The sequence below is a fragment of the Microcebus murinus genome, chromosome 6 (assembly GCF_040939455.1).
Source record: "Microcebus murinus isolate Inina chromosome 6, M.murinus_Inina_mat1.0, whole genome shotgun sequence".
NCBI lineage: Eukaryota > Metazoa > Chordata > Mammalia > Primates > Cheirogaleidae > Microcebus > Microcebus murinus.
This window is the reverse complement of record NC_134109.1, coordinates 58,295,759-58,310,518: the sequence shown is the minus strand read 5'-3', so window position 1 is coordinate 58,310,518 and position 14,760 is coordinate 58,295,759. Positions and strand designations below refer to the sequence as shown.

Sequence of the window (14,760 nt, the reverse complement as noted above, 5' to 3'; positions counted from 1 at the left end):
CCGCCGCTGGGGCCGAGCGAGGGCGCGGGCGGCGGGAAGTCTGGGCGGCCGCGCTCCCACCCGGACGAGCCCGCGCTGGGCCGGGCCGCGGCCCCTCTCCGCGACCTCACCCGCCAGGCCGGGAAGCGTCTCAAATGTGCACTACGGCGGCCACCAACCAAATGAGGTCCTCACTAAGGCAGTCGGTGTCATGCTGGGGTGTTAAAAGGACTGTGTTGCAGCTAAAATATATCACAGTGTGCGTGTGAGTTTTACAAAAGGAAAGGCCCGGGGCCCCCAGGCACCTCACAGAAGTCCCCAAGCAACCTCGGGCGTGGGGCTGGGTGCTCCCTCCTCCTCTCCACATGCAGGGCGCCCCGCGGCCCCGCTAGCCCGGGCCTCCCTCCCGCGCCACTGTCGCAGGGCTCGGAAGCTGCAAGCGCCCCGCAGCGCCCGGCTGGCCCGGCACTGGGCTCGCGGAGCCCTGCCGGAACCTGCGGCCAGCCTGATCGCGGGGAAGCGATCGCCCTCTCGGGATCCACCTTCCAACCTGAGAAGCAGCTCAAGACTCTAAGGTTAGGGTCGTGGGTGGGCTCGGCTCCCAGCAGAATCGCCCCTGCGGTGTTCCCTGGCAGCTGGGGCGCGCTCCACGTGACGCCTCCTCCAGGCCGCGCTCGCAGGAACTAAAGGGGGCGCTGTCCAACCGCCAGGGTCGGGGGGCGAACACCTAAGGTGCTCTTTTTCTGAAGTCCCTGGCAGGGTGGGGCACGTGTGCAAAATAGTTTTATCTGTTTCAGCGGAAGGCTCCAGAAGCTGCTATTTTCCTCTCTCCGTGGCTGCGCCCTCTTCCCCCAGGTTCTCTCGAATTTGTTCCTCCCCAGGGTGCAGAACTTGGAGCTGTCCAGGCTGGCGGAGCAGGCTGGAGTTTGGCAGGCAAACTCCAGCCTCTGACCCCTCAGCTCCATAAACCTTTAATTTGCTCTGGCAGGATGGTCCTCCTTCTTAAGACCTGGCAGAAGGGAAGGCAGGGTTTTCTAGATTTGCCCCTCAGCTCGGAGTCAGACTACCAAACACACATCTGCTTCCTCCTTATCCTGCTTTATGCCTGTCCAGGCGAGGCATATGCCTTAGGTCAGGGCTGTACTCCCTCCTCCCCGTCTACTGACATTAATTGAATTTCTCCTGGCTGCAGCTTCTTTTTGCTTCCATCATTTTCCTCGCTAGTCCTCTGATAGGCTGACCTTGGTCATTTTCTGGTCTTCTTATTCCCCAACTGGCCTCCCAGATGGACTTTGCTGGCTTTCATTCTTTACAACTTAGCCCATCCACTTTATCTGCTTTTCCTTTTAGTACTGACATTAGGAAAATGATACTGAATTGCCTATAAAGTAAAACTGCAGCCATGAAGCTGGAACTGGATTAAAAAAAGCCAGAAAGCCAGTAAAACATAGGCACTGAAATGAAGAAATGGAAAAGAGGGAAGGATGAGAAAACAAATGAAAAGTACATAACAGTCACATCAGGCTACAAATACAAGAATAAGATACTCCTGCAGGTGATCCTTGGTTCCTAATCAAGCTCTCCCATGTCTGCATTGGGAGGTAGGGAGGAGATGGGCTGAGGTTTCTCCCTGCTCGGAATTGTACCTGAAGATTTGAGCTAGCAGTCCTGGACCTGTGCACCCCAGGTCTGGGAGGGTGTGAGGGGATCAGCACAAATCAACCATCACCTCTAGAAATAGTCATATGGTTGCCACATCTCTATGGGGTGGTCAGGTGGCTGAAACTTCTTGCCCTGGAACCTGCCCTGGCTCTCTGCTGCTCTTAGGTACCACATTTCTGTGCACTACCCTCTGTCCACCCTAGTCTGGGACTCTGTCCTCTGGTGGGGGAGGTTGTTTACTTTTACCCTAGGAGATTGGATCCTGCTGTCCCAGCCTCACCCTCACGTCCTGTCAGTGGCAGTACCATAGAGTCTGGAGGCTCCCTGCTCTGGGAGGCCTTGGCTCCGCCCTTGCCCCTCCTGTCAGGGTAGATTAGTGCCTCTGGACCACTCTCGGTTATCCACAGAATGAGTTGTAGAGAGGAAAAACATCCAGAGTTTATAGCTGGGGGCTGGGGCTGAGGGAGGTGTAAGGAGGAAAAATGTCTTTAAATCTTTGTAGTTCCTATCATTTGGCATCTGTTAAAGAGAATACTGGGGCTTTTAGTGTGAATTTTTCAGAAAATTGAGCAAGCAGAGCCAGGAGCTACACAAAATCCCACCCCAATTCCCCCCACCCCATACACTACACACTCCATGTATTGGTTCTCTTTAGATCTTTCCAGGGGTGAAAATGTACTGCAAGGACGTCTAAAAACTTAACGGCCCGCCTAAGAGGCACCAACTTGAGGAGGTTGATATAACCCCTTTTAAAATAAAAATGGAATTGGCATTAAGCACATACTATTTATTGTTAAATTGACTTTCACCCTGTTAGAAAGTTTGTTAGATGATGTTTAGGAAGAGACAGAATCTTTTTTTCCTTAAGAAAACTCTTCGGGGAAACAGCAGTGGTTCACTGCTTTGTTTGGTTTTGCTTATTTGTACAAAGATTGTGCTTTAAGATCTTTTTTAAAAAGTCCTTTCATGTTAGGGTTTGCATCGTCGTCGTGGCCCAGTGAACTAATATTTGTATATTCTAGGGTCAGAATTCACGGGAAGCTTCTACTCTTTCGCACACCAGACTTCCAGGAGGGGCTGGGGGCCCTGTCGCCGGCGGCGAACAGCGGAGGTCGTTCCCAGCGCGGGAACCGAAAGGAGAGTGGCCCGCTGGGGCGGGCGGGGGAGAGCGGGGCGCGAGTGGGCGGGGTGAGGCCGGGCTGGACTGGGGGCAGAACGCCCGCTGGGCGGGGGCGGGGAGGGCGAGGCCGCGGGCAGGAGGGGGAAGGCCGCAGACGGCTGCTAGGAAAGGTCCTTGGAAACCAAAACTTTCACCATGAGAGACCATAAAATAGCTCGAGATTTCAAGTGCCCACACGTCTAGCTGAGAACCCTGACAACCAATTTGGAGCCGCCAGGCTGTGAGGAGCCCCCAGGTCTTTGGCAGTGTCACTGGGAAGCCGCAGAGTTGTCCCCTGGGCTTTCTCGGAGGTTCCGCATCTCCGCCCCGCAGACTCCCTGTTAGACCCGGCCACTCCCGGGCAGGGCTTCGCCGCGCCAGCCCGCGAATTTTAGTTCTGGACAGCACCTGCCAGCTGCCATTCCTTTATAAAACAAATCGAATTTTCCATCAAATCCGTTAACCAGCACCCAGGAGAAGCACTATCAACATGGTTTCTCTGTCACCTTTCTTGTCGGGTTTTTCCCCTCAGCCAGAGTCTCGATTTTCTAAGCAATTAAATTATATATTCAATAGGAATATTCTATTTAAAATACATCAGGACTAAAGACTGACGCACAAGGTCTGAAGCTAGAAGAAAATATTTAGTGCTTGCCTACAGATTCTGTCACCCATCATCTGCTCGGAATGCGCTCTGTATCTTTCAGCGTGTCCGGCTCTTATGATTGCAAATGGCCCTGTTTTCAAATGGAAATAAGACTTGCAAACTGATTATGTGTATTGAATCAGAATCACTCGCTAGATCCTCTTGTTTAAAATGTATTGAAAAAAGGATGATGGCTGCAGACCTCTGTAACCAGCTCCCTCTCTTCTCCAGGAGGTCGATCTATTTTGCAACTTTTTGCCATTTGAGCATGTTTCAGCTAGATAATTACATTGCCATTGTGTTACCAGCCCAAAGCTCAGACGTGGTACACACACCACCCCCCAGCATCGTTAGGCCCCCCCAACTAACATCACCCCCTAAACACCACACACTTATGCATCCCACCCCACCACCTTGACCCAGCTGTAACAGTGGTACCTCTCAGCTGTCGCGATGACCGACAGAACCCCGCATGCTTTCACCAGACACAGTTGTTTCTCTCTTATCCCCTTCCCTCCTTTCCAGCCCCCCTCCTCTCTTCTGTCTTTCCTATGAGCAGAAGCATGTACACAAAATCCCTCAGCTTTCATAGACACACAACTAACACAATCTAAGTACTTAGGCATGTCAAGAATTTCCAACAACTAATTTTGTGTTGATGTGGCATTGTAATTGTCAGAAGATGGTTCATACAAGAAAGCGACTGTCAAGGTGTCTGTATGCTACCAAACACCTCAAAGGTTTTTCTCTCTATCCCATTCAATGCTAAACTATAGCTCTGGGTGGGTTGGCTTTTTATTAAAAATTTCCAAAAAGTTCTCCCATTTGATCACAATACGAAGCCAATGGACTATGTAAGTATGTAGAGAGATAACTAAGCTTTGCCTATTGTGTCAATTGTAGGAATGATACAATGCAGCACTTCCAAGGTTTGCTGCACCCAGGCCTCAACCTCTGCAGTCCTGCTAGGGAAGAGTAATCCACATTTCAGTTAATACTGCTGGTTGGTGGGTAGTAATGAACTAGCTACAACTTCTGTCTGCCCTGGCTGGAGGTGGGGAAGTGTGCTCTGTGCACTCCTGTAGTTTGACAGTTTCAATTCTTTCTGAAGCAGAGTCAGAAGAGAAGGAAGAAGCCATCAATGCCCAGCCCCCCAGCCTCTTAGTCCCCACCCAGGCCTTGCAGACCTCCAGGCACCATCAAGTGGCTAGGAGGAGAGAGGGGTTTAATCCTCTGTGGCTTCAGAATCTCTTCTGGGGGGAAAAGCCTGTCGCCGCAAGTCTGTTTAGAGACCTGGTGCTCTGGAAGTGTCTGCAGGGAACCTAACTCTTCAGGGTTAGCTTTACACACAGGCACAGGCAGTACATTAAACATTGACCGAGTTTCCTGGTTTATGGCACAGCGAGCAGTCAGCTCAGAGGAACCAGCTCTCGGTCCTTTTCGTGTCATTACGGTAATTCCCAGGTTTACATCTGCGCGCGCGCACTCAGCCTTCTGTGTGCCGCAGAGTTCAGGTAAATCAGTAGCACGCGGGCCAAATAAACCCTTGTTTTCCTAGAACTTTGGACACTTTCTAGCAGCAGCATTGGGAAGGAGAATGCCAGGCAAGGTGGAGGCCAATTGTTCTAGGGGGTTTTCCATAGAATGGGCACAACGACAAGGGAAGGGTATCCAAGGACACTTCTTGCCCTGACATCTCTGATTTTGCAGAAATGAAATTCTCGACAATCTACAAACAATCCTAGAAATGCAATGTTTAACACCACCACCAACCTGCTGTTACTAACAACATGATTTTAAAGATGGGCTTCCCAGAAACATGTGAAATGAAGGGGAAGGAAGAGGGATAGAAAGTTTGCCTTTTTTCTTCTTGTCAGGCAACATTCAGACTTGCTCTCTTATTTCCACTACTATGTGAAGGCCAATTTCTAGAGGACACTCACTACAAATGAGGAGCAAAAACATTTATTTTGTTGTTGTTGTTGTTGTTCTTGGGTGGTAGTATTCATATTAATGATTTCTTTAAATGGATAATTTGAGTTTGGCAAGGGACAACATTTTTTGTTACAGATTACCTCAACAAGTCTCATCCAGAGCTGTGTCTAAGGCTCTAAGTTCAATTTCTTCAAGAACAAATTTTAATATTTTCCAAAACATAATTAATTCCCCAGATTTCACAGGACAATAAATAGATATTCCAATTAAAATGGGCAAAACTAAAGAAAGTTTTTGTTTATTTGATTTTTTAAGGCTAACTGTTTTATGTGACATCTTAATTGAGATAATAATGTATTCAATGTTTTTGCATCTAACAGGTTTTGTACAATCTCTAAGAGAATTCTATATTAAATATTTTCCGTTTGAATCTTATTAACTATATATAAGAGCAATATACATGTGTATGAGATACATATGTGTGCATACTTTTACACATACATACACGGACAGACGTCTCTATGCAATCACTTATACCTACATATATACTGGGCAGAATCATGAATTGTATGTCAAAGGCAGAATTCTCTTTAGCAAGTCCTGCTGCCTGCAATATTTATGTCTATGTTTTATTTATATTTCAGGCAGAACACTAACAGTGATGGATTTATATTTCAGTGTCCTTCAACAAAAAGAAATAAAAAGGAAAGTGGATTTGAGGCTCACCTTTTCCAAAACTTTGATATAACTCACAATAACAAAGGTAATCAGAGATAAAATGGGAAGCATTATCAAATAAGAGGGACAGAAGCCCAGCATCATGCCTAGATGCCCACCAAGTCGGGCATTAGGTCATTATCAGAGAAAAATGCAGCCAGCCACCTCAGCCATAGCTTCAGATGAGGCCAAAGCTGTGCGGCCAAGTTGCTGAGCCTGCTCTTCCTCCATTCCTTTGAGAATCATTAAAGAAAGTTTAGAAACAGGTTGGTCCGAAAGTAGTGACTTATCTCATTTGATTGTTCACAGTCAGTTACAGATTGAACTCCTTGTTCTACTACTTTCCCCCTCCTCACTACTGCACTTGACTAATCTTAAAAAAAAAAAAGTTTAGAAACACAACTACATGGTGAGCATGAGGGCACGAGCAGACCCCGGCCCTCCCCTTCAATAAAATATATATTTTCCTCTACTCCTATCCATACCCCATTCCTCCAGCTAGTTGGGTGAACAAACTTGCCCGAGAGGGTGACTGGAGATAGATAGGACACTCCTTCCAGAAGCAATTGGTCAAAAAGGCACCAGAAAACTTTGTGCTGCAAGTTGAGTCCGATCCCAAATTGGGCCCCACAGAGGGTGGCCTGAAGACTCAGGAACACAACTACACAAGAAGGAACCCACCAGCCAGGAAGGTAGGAAGGGCCAGAGGAACAGGATGTCCAGTATCTCCTAACTGGGATTTCAAGGAAAACACTCAGCCTCCTCCCTCCCAACACCCATGTCTGTCACTTTCCTTCCATTTTGAAAGAAAGCTGCGTTTGAAACAAACAAGACAGGAAACCATGCCTAAGAATCGTATCACCTCAGATTCACATTTCCCAACTAGCTTCCTAGTTTTCCACAAATAAAATCGCCTGCTCACTCCGCTTCTTCACTCTCATCCTTGGGGGTGGGGAGTAGGGAAAAGAGAGCGATGTCTATAGAGACTGGAGACATCCCATCAGAATCCAAGGCAGCTTCTCACAACTCTCTTGTTTATAGAAAATGAATGTCTGCCTGGCTTGCTTTTAGTTCAGAAAAGGGGTCAGTCTTTATCAGCACGGCTCACACAGATCCAGGATTTTTTTTTCCCTTATCTTAAATTGACCCACTTTTAAGATAAAGACATAATAGAGAAAGCATTGACCTTACCTGGTCCCTAATGAGTTGGAAGTCAGAAAACCCCGCTCTCATTTCCTCTTATCTCGGAACGCCTGAGAAGAGACTCGAGCTACCTTTTGTGCACACGCGCCTCGAGATAGCCCCTCACCGCCGCCCAGACGCTGGTGAGCGCGCTCGAGGGTGTGCGGCCTCTAAAGTCTGAGAATTCTTCCCTGAGGCCTCAAAATCGGAGACTAGGATGCCAGACCCAAGCACTGTCACTGACGCTCCCTAGCCTGCCCCAGGAGGATTTAAAATACCTTAGAAGGCTCCGGAGCAAGTCTCTCTCCATGAAAGGCCAAGACCTATGCAGTGGGAAGAGCTGCCTCCCCGGCCTCCAGGAGGACGTGCCAGAGCTCTTCTCCGGGAGTCGCCCGGCCCCGGGCCTGGCTCGGATGTCACTGGCGGGCCCCAGGCTACTTCCCATCAGGCCAGCTCCTACCCCTAGCCGGAGCCCCGGCTGTGAACCCTTCCCTGACCCCACCGCCCCCTGGCCTTGAGGACCCCAGTTTGTGCCCTTGTTGGTGGCAGCGGCAGTCCAGCACCCCTTTCTCTCCTGCTCAGAGCACCTCTGTCCCGCTCTTCTCGCTTCCCTGAGCCCGGGCCAGTCCCTGGCCCGCCAGCCGAGAGAGCTGCTCTCCTTCCTCTCCTGCCCACAGCTCCAGGTTCCCAAGCTGGGGCCGGGGTGGGGAGCCGCTTTGGGATGCTAAACATCAAACAAGCCAAGCCAGGGGTTTCAGGCCCCGAAGCCACTAGAGCCGCTCTCCAGGGCTCTCGAGAAAGTCCTCCTGTTTACATGGCGAAGTGGGGGTGGGGGAGAGGAGGAAGGGGGGGTGCTGTGTGCAAAATCTCCCCCACTCCTCCAAGCCGTCGGGCCTGCAGATGGGTAGGGTACTTTGGAGGAGGCAAAGCTTCGCAGTGATCTGGGGTGAATTGTTCTCTGCTCACATGTCCAAAGCTTCTGCTCTTCCAGGTACCTGGGCACCAGGGACATCCTCAGAATGCTGATTTTTTTCCCCCGGGGGTGGGGGAGAGGGGTTAGAAATTGGGCCTGAGATGCTGGTCAGAGTTGCTGGAGAGCTAGGGGAGGGGACGACGTGGGCTTCGCAGTGCTGTAGGGGCGGAGGGTGTCCCCCGGCTGCAGAACCCTCTTGTGCTGCGCCCAGCGGGCGCCTACTTTCCAATGAAAAGCTTTAGACTGCGATCTAGGGCCGCTTCCTGCAGCTGCGACGAGTCCCCCAGCCAAGAGCCGGTGGACAGCGTGTGATTGATGGCGAGAAGCCGCCGAGGCCTTGTTTGTCTCGGTCGCATCCGTAGACCCGGCTGAATTCACCTTTCCCTGGGACGAGTAAATAGACTTCAAACTAAGCCGACTCTAGACGGCGGGGAGAAGAATGTATTTGATAGAAACTCCATGCAGTGCAAGGGTTATAAGGCCGAGGGTACCACAGTTTACCAAAATTGTGACTCTCAGCAGCCAGCTCCTGGCTAGAGTGGGGGTACGGGGCTTCCTAGGACTTCCCACCTCATCCCCGCCCAGGCTTGTGCCAGGCAAGAGGGCAGGTTGAGCATAACTCCAACCCGTGGAATATGGACCTTAGAGTCCAACAGCAGCTGCAGTACTCACCTCCCCTGCCAGCCCCAGCCTGAGCTGGGTGCCTTAGCCATCTACACTTCCTGTCCCCGAACAACAACGGCTGCCCATTACGACTGTCCATTACGACCGCCCATTACGACGCAAGCGTTCAAACTTTCTGGCGTGGGGTTTTTTGGAACGTGAGACTTGCTAAGATTCCCTCAACCAGCACACTCACTACACCCAAGCAGCCACCCTCTCCGAGTCCCTTCTGGATATTGGAAACTGCAGCCCGCCCTAGCCCCAAGTCCTCAGGCACCACACCAGAGCAGACCCTAGGAAGTCCACAAAGAGAACTGTGGAGCAAGGACTCAGGCCAGCCTACTTTCCTAACAAGCTCCTCGCCTGATGCAGGGTGGAAGTTGGGAAGAGAGATGGAGACCGAATGAAATGAAAGGAGAGGAATGAACGCTGGGGAGAGAGGGGTGGGAAAGGAAAAGAAAGTTGAAAATTTGGGTGAGAAGTGAGTACATGCCAAACATGAATCAATCGCCCACAATCAAACATCTCCAGACCTAGAGGGAAGTGCTGGGAGGGACATCTGCCCACAGCCCTTCAGCTGCCTTTCCTGGGTAGGTTTATCAGAGGTGACAGAGAAGGGGCAACAGCCCATCCAAGGGACTATAATTTTTCTCTCTGTCCACAACCATTCTTTCCACACACACCTGCCCCAGCATTGCATCCCTAAGAGATCCCGAGAGACACACCTCTGAGCACGGGGAGACCAGGAAATTAGAAGTGGGAAGAAAGGAGTCACCAGTGAAAATTTGCTGGGGGAGTCCCTGTGTATTCCAGTGCAAGGTGCAGAGTTGGGAACCAGAGAAAGATTCACTGTTACGAAGGTTTAGGAGCCTAGAGTAGGAAACGGAGTGAAACCCCAGCTCCCAAAGTCCTTCCTGGGGCAACCTTAGGCCGGCCACCACGCCTGACACTGACAGAGGCCAGAGGAGCCTTATGAAGCAGGGACTAAGCTCACCCGCTGCTGGGTGAACAGGCATTGCTGTTTTAGAGCATAAATGAATCCAGGAATGATTTCCACAGTTTCAAAAACAGCTCAGTCACAGGATTAGAAATAAAGATTTGACATTCTAATCTATAGGGGCAATCCATTCACTTAAAATGATAGATCACTTAAAATGGTTATCCCGGCCCACTGTTTTAAATGTTGGCTCAGCTGTGTAAGACCACAGCAGATAGTTCTGAGGTTTCTAAAAAAGAAAAAAAAAACTGACAAAAAAGAGAGAGAGAGCGAGCCCTATGGTCTCTTTCTCTTTCTCTCTCTCCCTCTCCCTCCTGGTGTAAGTAGTTTGGCTTTTCTCTTCTCTATTGCTGAGTCTCGAGAATGCTCAAGATTTGGTTCCACTCAATTCCTAGCAAAACAAAACTCCTTCTTTCCATGGGACAAGGACTCTGGGCCTGGCCTCCTTAGCTGGTTCAGAATCCTTGAGCTCAAACCCAAACAATTCGGATCTCATCAGGCCAAAGATGAGACTCACACCAACCAAAAAAAGGAAAAAGGCCATTTAAAAAGTCAAATCAAAACCAAACAAAAAGGAGGGTTTTTAATCAGAAAAAGAATCTTTTTAATTTGTATAATTTATTAGAAGCTTCTTAGGAACTATATTTAAGCCAAATATCTACATAAGTTACAACAGAAAAAGACTGACGCCGCAAATACCAAACTGCCAAATAATATACACAGATTTGTCAATGCCCATAAAAAATGTGAGGGGCTGGGGACAGGGAGTGGTTTTCTTTTTACAACAAAATGTACAGATTACTAAAAACTAGGCATTTAGTCCAACTTTTGACAGCATTTTACAGCTACAAGTTCACATCAAACATAAAACAATTTTCGTGGAGGACCTGTCCTGGCTGGGCCTAGGCGGTTAGAGGGCACCGGGGAAGGGGCACTTCCTTTGTGTCAGTGACAAGTGGGTTATGTCGAAGAGTCTTTCCTCTCCCCAGCTCCCGTCCTCCCTTCTAAAAAAAAAAAAATCCTGGTATTTACAAGCAAGTCCACTTTGCTGGCAGAGTGTACCCAGAAAGAAGTTTTCGATCTTTAGAGTCTGGAGCTAGGTCAGTGCAGAGCCCTCTCCAAATTGGGCCCTGCCTCAGCGTGGGAAACCCATTTGAATCACCAAAAAGACACCCCCAAAGCTGTTGTACGTCCTTCTCTGTTTAATTCCTTAAGAAGCATTGGATTCACTTGGTTGTTTTTATTTTCTTTAAAAAAAAACCCCACAAATTTTAGAAAAAGAAAGAAAGACGTCCAGCAGTTTGGCCTTTGTGTTTTTTTCCCTTGGTCTAAATGCGGACAGGTTTTCAAGAAAAAGTCGCAGCGCGTGGAGCAGCTGGGGGGACGGTAGTCTGTGTGGCGGGCAGGAGGAGAAGCGGTGAGGCAGCGCGCAGGGCTTGGGCGGGCTGGGCGTCCTCTCACCATGTCCGACCATATAGCAAGGTGGAGCAGGACATGGTGCCGTAGTCCGAGCCCGAGGAGTTCAGGTGGGACAGGCTGGAGACCTGGCCCTGCAGCGCCGCGGGGCTGGCGGCGTGGTGCGCCAAGTCCGGAGACTGGCCTGCGCTGCCCGGCTGGTGGCCCGGGTGTGCTCCCAGGCCGGCTCCACCGCTGCCCACCGAGATAGCCGCTGCCGCCGCCTGAGCGGCCTGCGCCTGCTGCTGCGCCTGCTGCTGCGCGTGGCCCTGCAGCCCGGCGGCGCCCGGCGCGGGGGCACCCGCCTGGCACGGTTTGCCGTCTTTCACCAGGACGGGCACTGCCACCCGGCGCGGTGACTGCTGCTGAGCCTGTTGCTGCTGCGGGCAACCGGCGCCCCCGCCGCCCCCGCCGCCGCCACTGTCCTGCTGCAGTTGTTGCTGTGCCGCCTTGTCCTTGGCCTGGCGCTTCATCTTATAGCGGTGGTTCTGGAACCAGATCTTGACCTGCGTGGGTGTCAGGTGAATCATGCTGGCCAGGTGCTCGCGCTCCGGCGCCGACAGGTACTTCTGTTGCTTGAAGCGTCGCTCCAGCTCGTACACCTGCGCCTGGGAGAAGAGCACCCGGCGCTTCCGGCGCGGCGCGCTTGGCAGCGGGGCCATGTTCTTGCTCACGTCCCCCAGCGAGCCCAGGCCGCCCATGCCGCTCATGTTCATGCCGCTCGCTGGGCCCATGAAGCGGGAGACTGTAAGCGACAAACGCACAGCGTCGGCGAGGGCCGGGCTGGGCCGGCCAAGCCACCCCTGCTTTCCGCGCGCTTGGCCCGCCCGGCCCGTCTCGCCCGACGGCGCCCTACTCTCCCGGGGCCGCCTAGCGCTCGGCCTCGAGAGGCCCAGCCTCAGGGAATCGCCAGCACCTGCCCCAGGCCTTGCAGTCGAGGGCTGTGTTGGAGAATGCCCAACGTCAACCCTGGCTGCCCTCCCTCAGTCTCAGTTCCCTCTTTCGCTCCTTTCGTGCCCAACCCCGGTTAGAGGCCACAATCGGCGAACTGGGCACAGGCCGGGATGTGGGGTCTGACGGTAGACCCCAACTTTGGGAGGTCAGGAGAGGGGATGTTGACTTCCAAAAGCTCAAGCCCCTAGACGAATTTCCTCTTGCTTTCTCTCTCCCGTCGGGCCCTAGTGAGGGCACCTGCTCGGCCCATTAGAGGCCCCTCCGGAGTTTCGTGCCCTCCCACATGCCCTCACTTTGCTGGAGAGCTGGCCGGCTGGGCGCCTGAGTGCATCCCTACAGGGTAGCCTCCTTCCTCGCCAGGCCTAGCGTCTCCGCGCTCTGCTCGCCCCCGCTCCCTCAGCTTGGGGGTCGCCTCCCTCGGGTTTCCGAGGTCTTCCGCGCGGAGCACAGCTGCGGATCCGCCGCGCCCGGCAGATGCTGAGTACCAGCATCTGTCCGCAGGACCCCAGCGCTACCACGTGCCTCTTCTTTGACCCCCAGCCCAGCAGGGGGAAGAATCCCCAGCTCCGGCACCCAAGTTCCTGGTGCCGCTGCCGGGCCGCCCACCCTGATAGCCCAGCGCGCAGCCTGTCGGCGCCGCGCCTTCCGGGCGGCCCTTGCCGCGCCTCCTGCGCTCAGCCCGCGGCCCCGCAGTGGGGCGGCCTCACTTACTGGCGGGGAAGCGCGGGTCTGGGTTGGCGCTGTACCATCCGGGGCCCGAGGCGCTGTTCCGCATGGTGTCCTGGTACGGCGGCAGCTCGCTCATGTTGCCCAGGTTGCCGTTGCAGTAGCCCCCCACGGCGGAGTGCGAGAGCTGGGGCACCCCCGCCGCCGTCATGTGGTAGGCGGCGGTGACTGCGCCGTGGTGTCCCACGGCGTGCTGCTGCATGGCCGCGGCTGGCGGTGCCGCCTGGCCCTGTCTGTACGCCGCCAGCGGAGCCCCGAGGCCGCCGCCCTCCATGCCCACTTTCTTGTAGCTTTCCTCCAGGGGACTCAAGATGTCAGACACTGAGAACGGAGTCGTGTGCTTTGGACTCATCGACATGATTCGGCGGCGGCTGGAGGAGGAAGGAAGAGGAGGAAAAAAAAGGGAGAGGGGGAAGGCGAAGCCTCGCTGCTTTTTTTTTTTTCTCCCTTTGCCAAATATTCTGGTGTTACCTTAACGCCGATCTTGTTGGATGTACACGTAACGGAGTGGACCGAGTCCTCCTTAATTGGCTTGAGTGGAGGCTCGGGGGCTGCCTCGCGTTTGTTTTAGCCCGGCGCCAGGTTTTAGGCAGCCACCAGAGGCGGGGCGTAAGCGCTAAAGCAACAAGACAATAGAAGCCTACATCTTGCCCGAGATAATTAGCTTACATGCTGATGACAAGGTAAACACCTTTAAGTTTCACTTGTCAGGATTTTTGGGTCTCATAGAGAGAGAGAGAAAGAGAGAGAGAGAGGCGCAGAGAGGAGACCCAAAGCATTTCCCCCCCTCCTTTGGACACCCCCACCCCCATTTTTGTGGGGTGCCACGGGCGCGCGGGGAGGAGGCGGAGGAGGGGAAGGAGGAGGGAACCTAGAGCGGGGAGGGTAGGAGGTGGGGTGAGGAGTATCCGAGGAGAAGGGATGTTTGGGAGGAAGGAAGGTGAATGCTGCTTTGCAACCAACTTGCAGAGTTACAAAGTGGAACCACTTTCCTATTCGGTCGGGGTTCCCCGGGCGGGGACAGGTCTTTAGGAGGAGAGGGCCAAGGGACGGGGTGGGGGTTTCACCTGAGCCTGCCGGGGCTGCTCCTCCCTCCCGCCGCGGCCTCCCAGCCCCGCGCCTTCCCACCGCCTCCGGACCACATCGGGCTTCGCTGCGCTGAGCCCCAGTCGCCACCAAATGAGCGAGCGAGTCTGGGGACGAACCCTGGGGCTGCACTGTTGGTCTACGTGTCTGTCAGTCTGTCTGCTTCTTCTGCCGCCGTCAGAGGGACATCTCTGCTCCCCGCCCCCTTTCCCCCTACCCAAGAGAATCCGAGCGGGCGGAGGGGGCGCTAAGTAGGGGATCGACTGCCGCCGCGAGGCTGTCCCGGATCCCCGCGCCACCCCCCACCCAAGCTCAGGGGCTTTTCAGTTGGCCAGCCCCCCCATACATTACGCCCCCCCCCCAGTCACCCGAGGCTCCCCTTCCCCACCCCCAACCCTGGCCCAGGCAAACACACCACTGGCCTCCTGAGCTGGGAGGATGGGAAAGGAGAACTAATGGGAGGGCGCATCACTGAAGTTGCCCCACCTCAAACAAACCTGGTGTCCCTGACCCTCGCCAGGACACACAGGGGTCTGGGACTAGAGCTGACTTTCCAAGGACATCACAGCCCCAGCACCCAAGCCCAAAGCCTCGCCATTTTTCCCTCTGGTGCTTCAGGGAAGGCG

The 14,760-nt window shown here is 53.2% G+C and overlaps 1 protein-coding gene across 2 annotated transcripts; it reads right to left on the bottom strand.

Annotated features, from left to right (window-relative positions):
- Positions 1-3,868: 3,868 nt before the first annotated feature.
- On the bottom strand, positions 3,869-14,396 carry NKX2-1 (NK2 homeobox 1). 2 transcript variants are annotated; one of them, XM_076004089.1, is made up of 3 exons: positions 14,116-14,396; positions 13,034-13,419; positions 3,869-12,113 (listed from the first exon to the last, which is right to left on the bottom strand). In XM_076004089.1, the coding sequence occupies exons 1-3, from the start codon at positions 14,190-14,192 to the stop codon at positions 11,371-11,373; spliced, it is 1,206 nt and encodes a 401-aa protein (XP_075860204.1). In that variant the 5' UTR covers positions 14,193-14,396; the 3' UTR covers positions 3,869-11,370. The 2 variants fall into 2 exon arrangements, with proteins under 2 accessions (XP_075860204.1, XP_020141368.1); XM_020285779.2 differs by lacking the exon at positions 14,116-14,396 and having other exon boundaries at positions 13,034-14,080.
- Between the last annotated feature and the right edge of the window lie 364 nt (positions 14,397-14,760).

Coding starts and splice junctions, on each gene's coding strand:
- NKX2-1 (XM_076004089.1), bottom strand. CDS start 14,192: ATGTGGTCCGGAGGCGGTGGGAAGGCGCGGGGCTGGGAGGCCGCGGCG. Junction 13,420..14,115: donor AGCAGCCCCGGCAGGCTCAG/GTGAAACCCCCA, acceptor TTCCTCCTCCAG/CCGCCGCCGAATCATGTCGA. Junction 12,114..13,033: donor AGACCCGCGCTTCCCCGCCA/GTAAGTGAGGCC, acceptor TGTCGCTTACAG/TCTCCCGCTTCATGGGCCCA.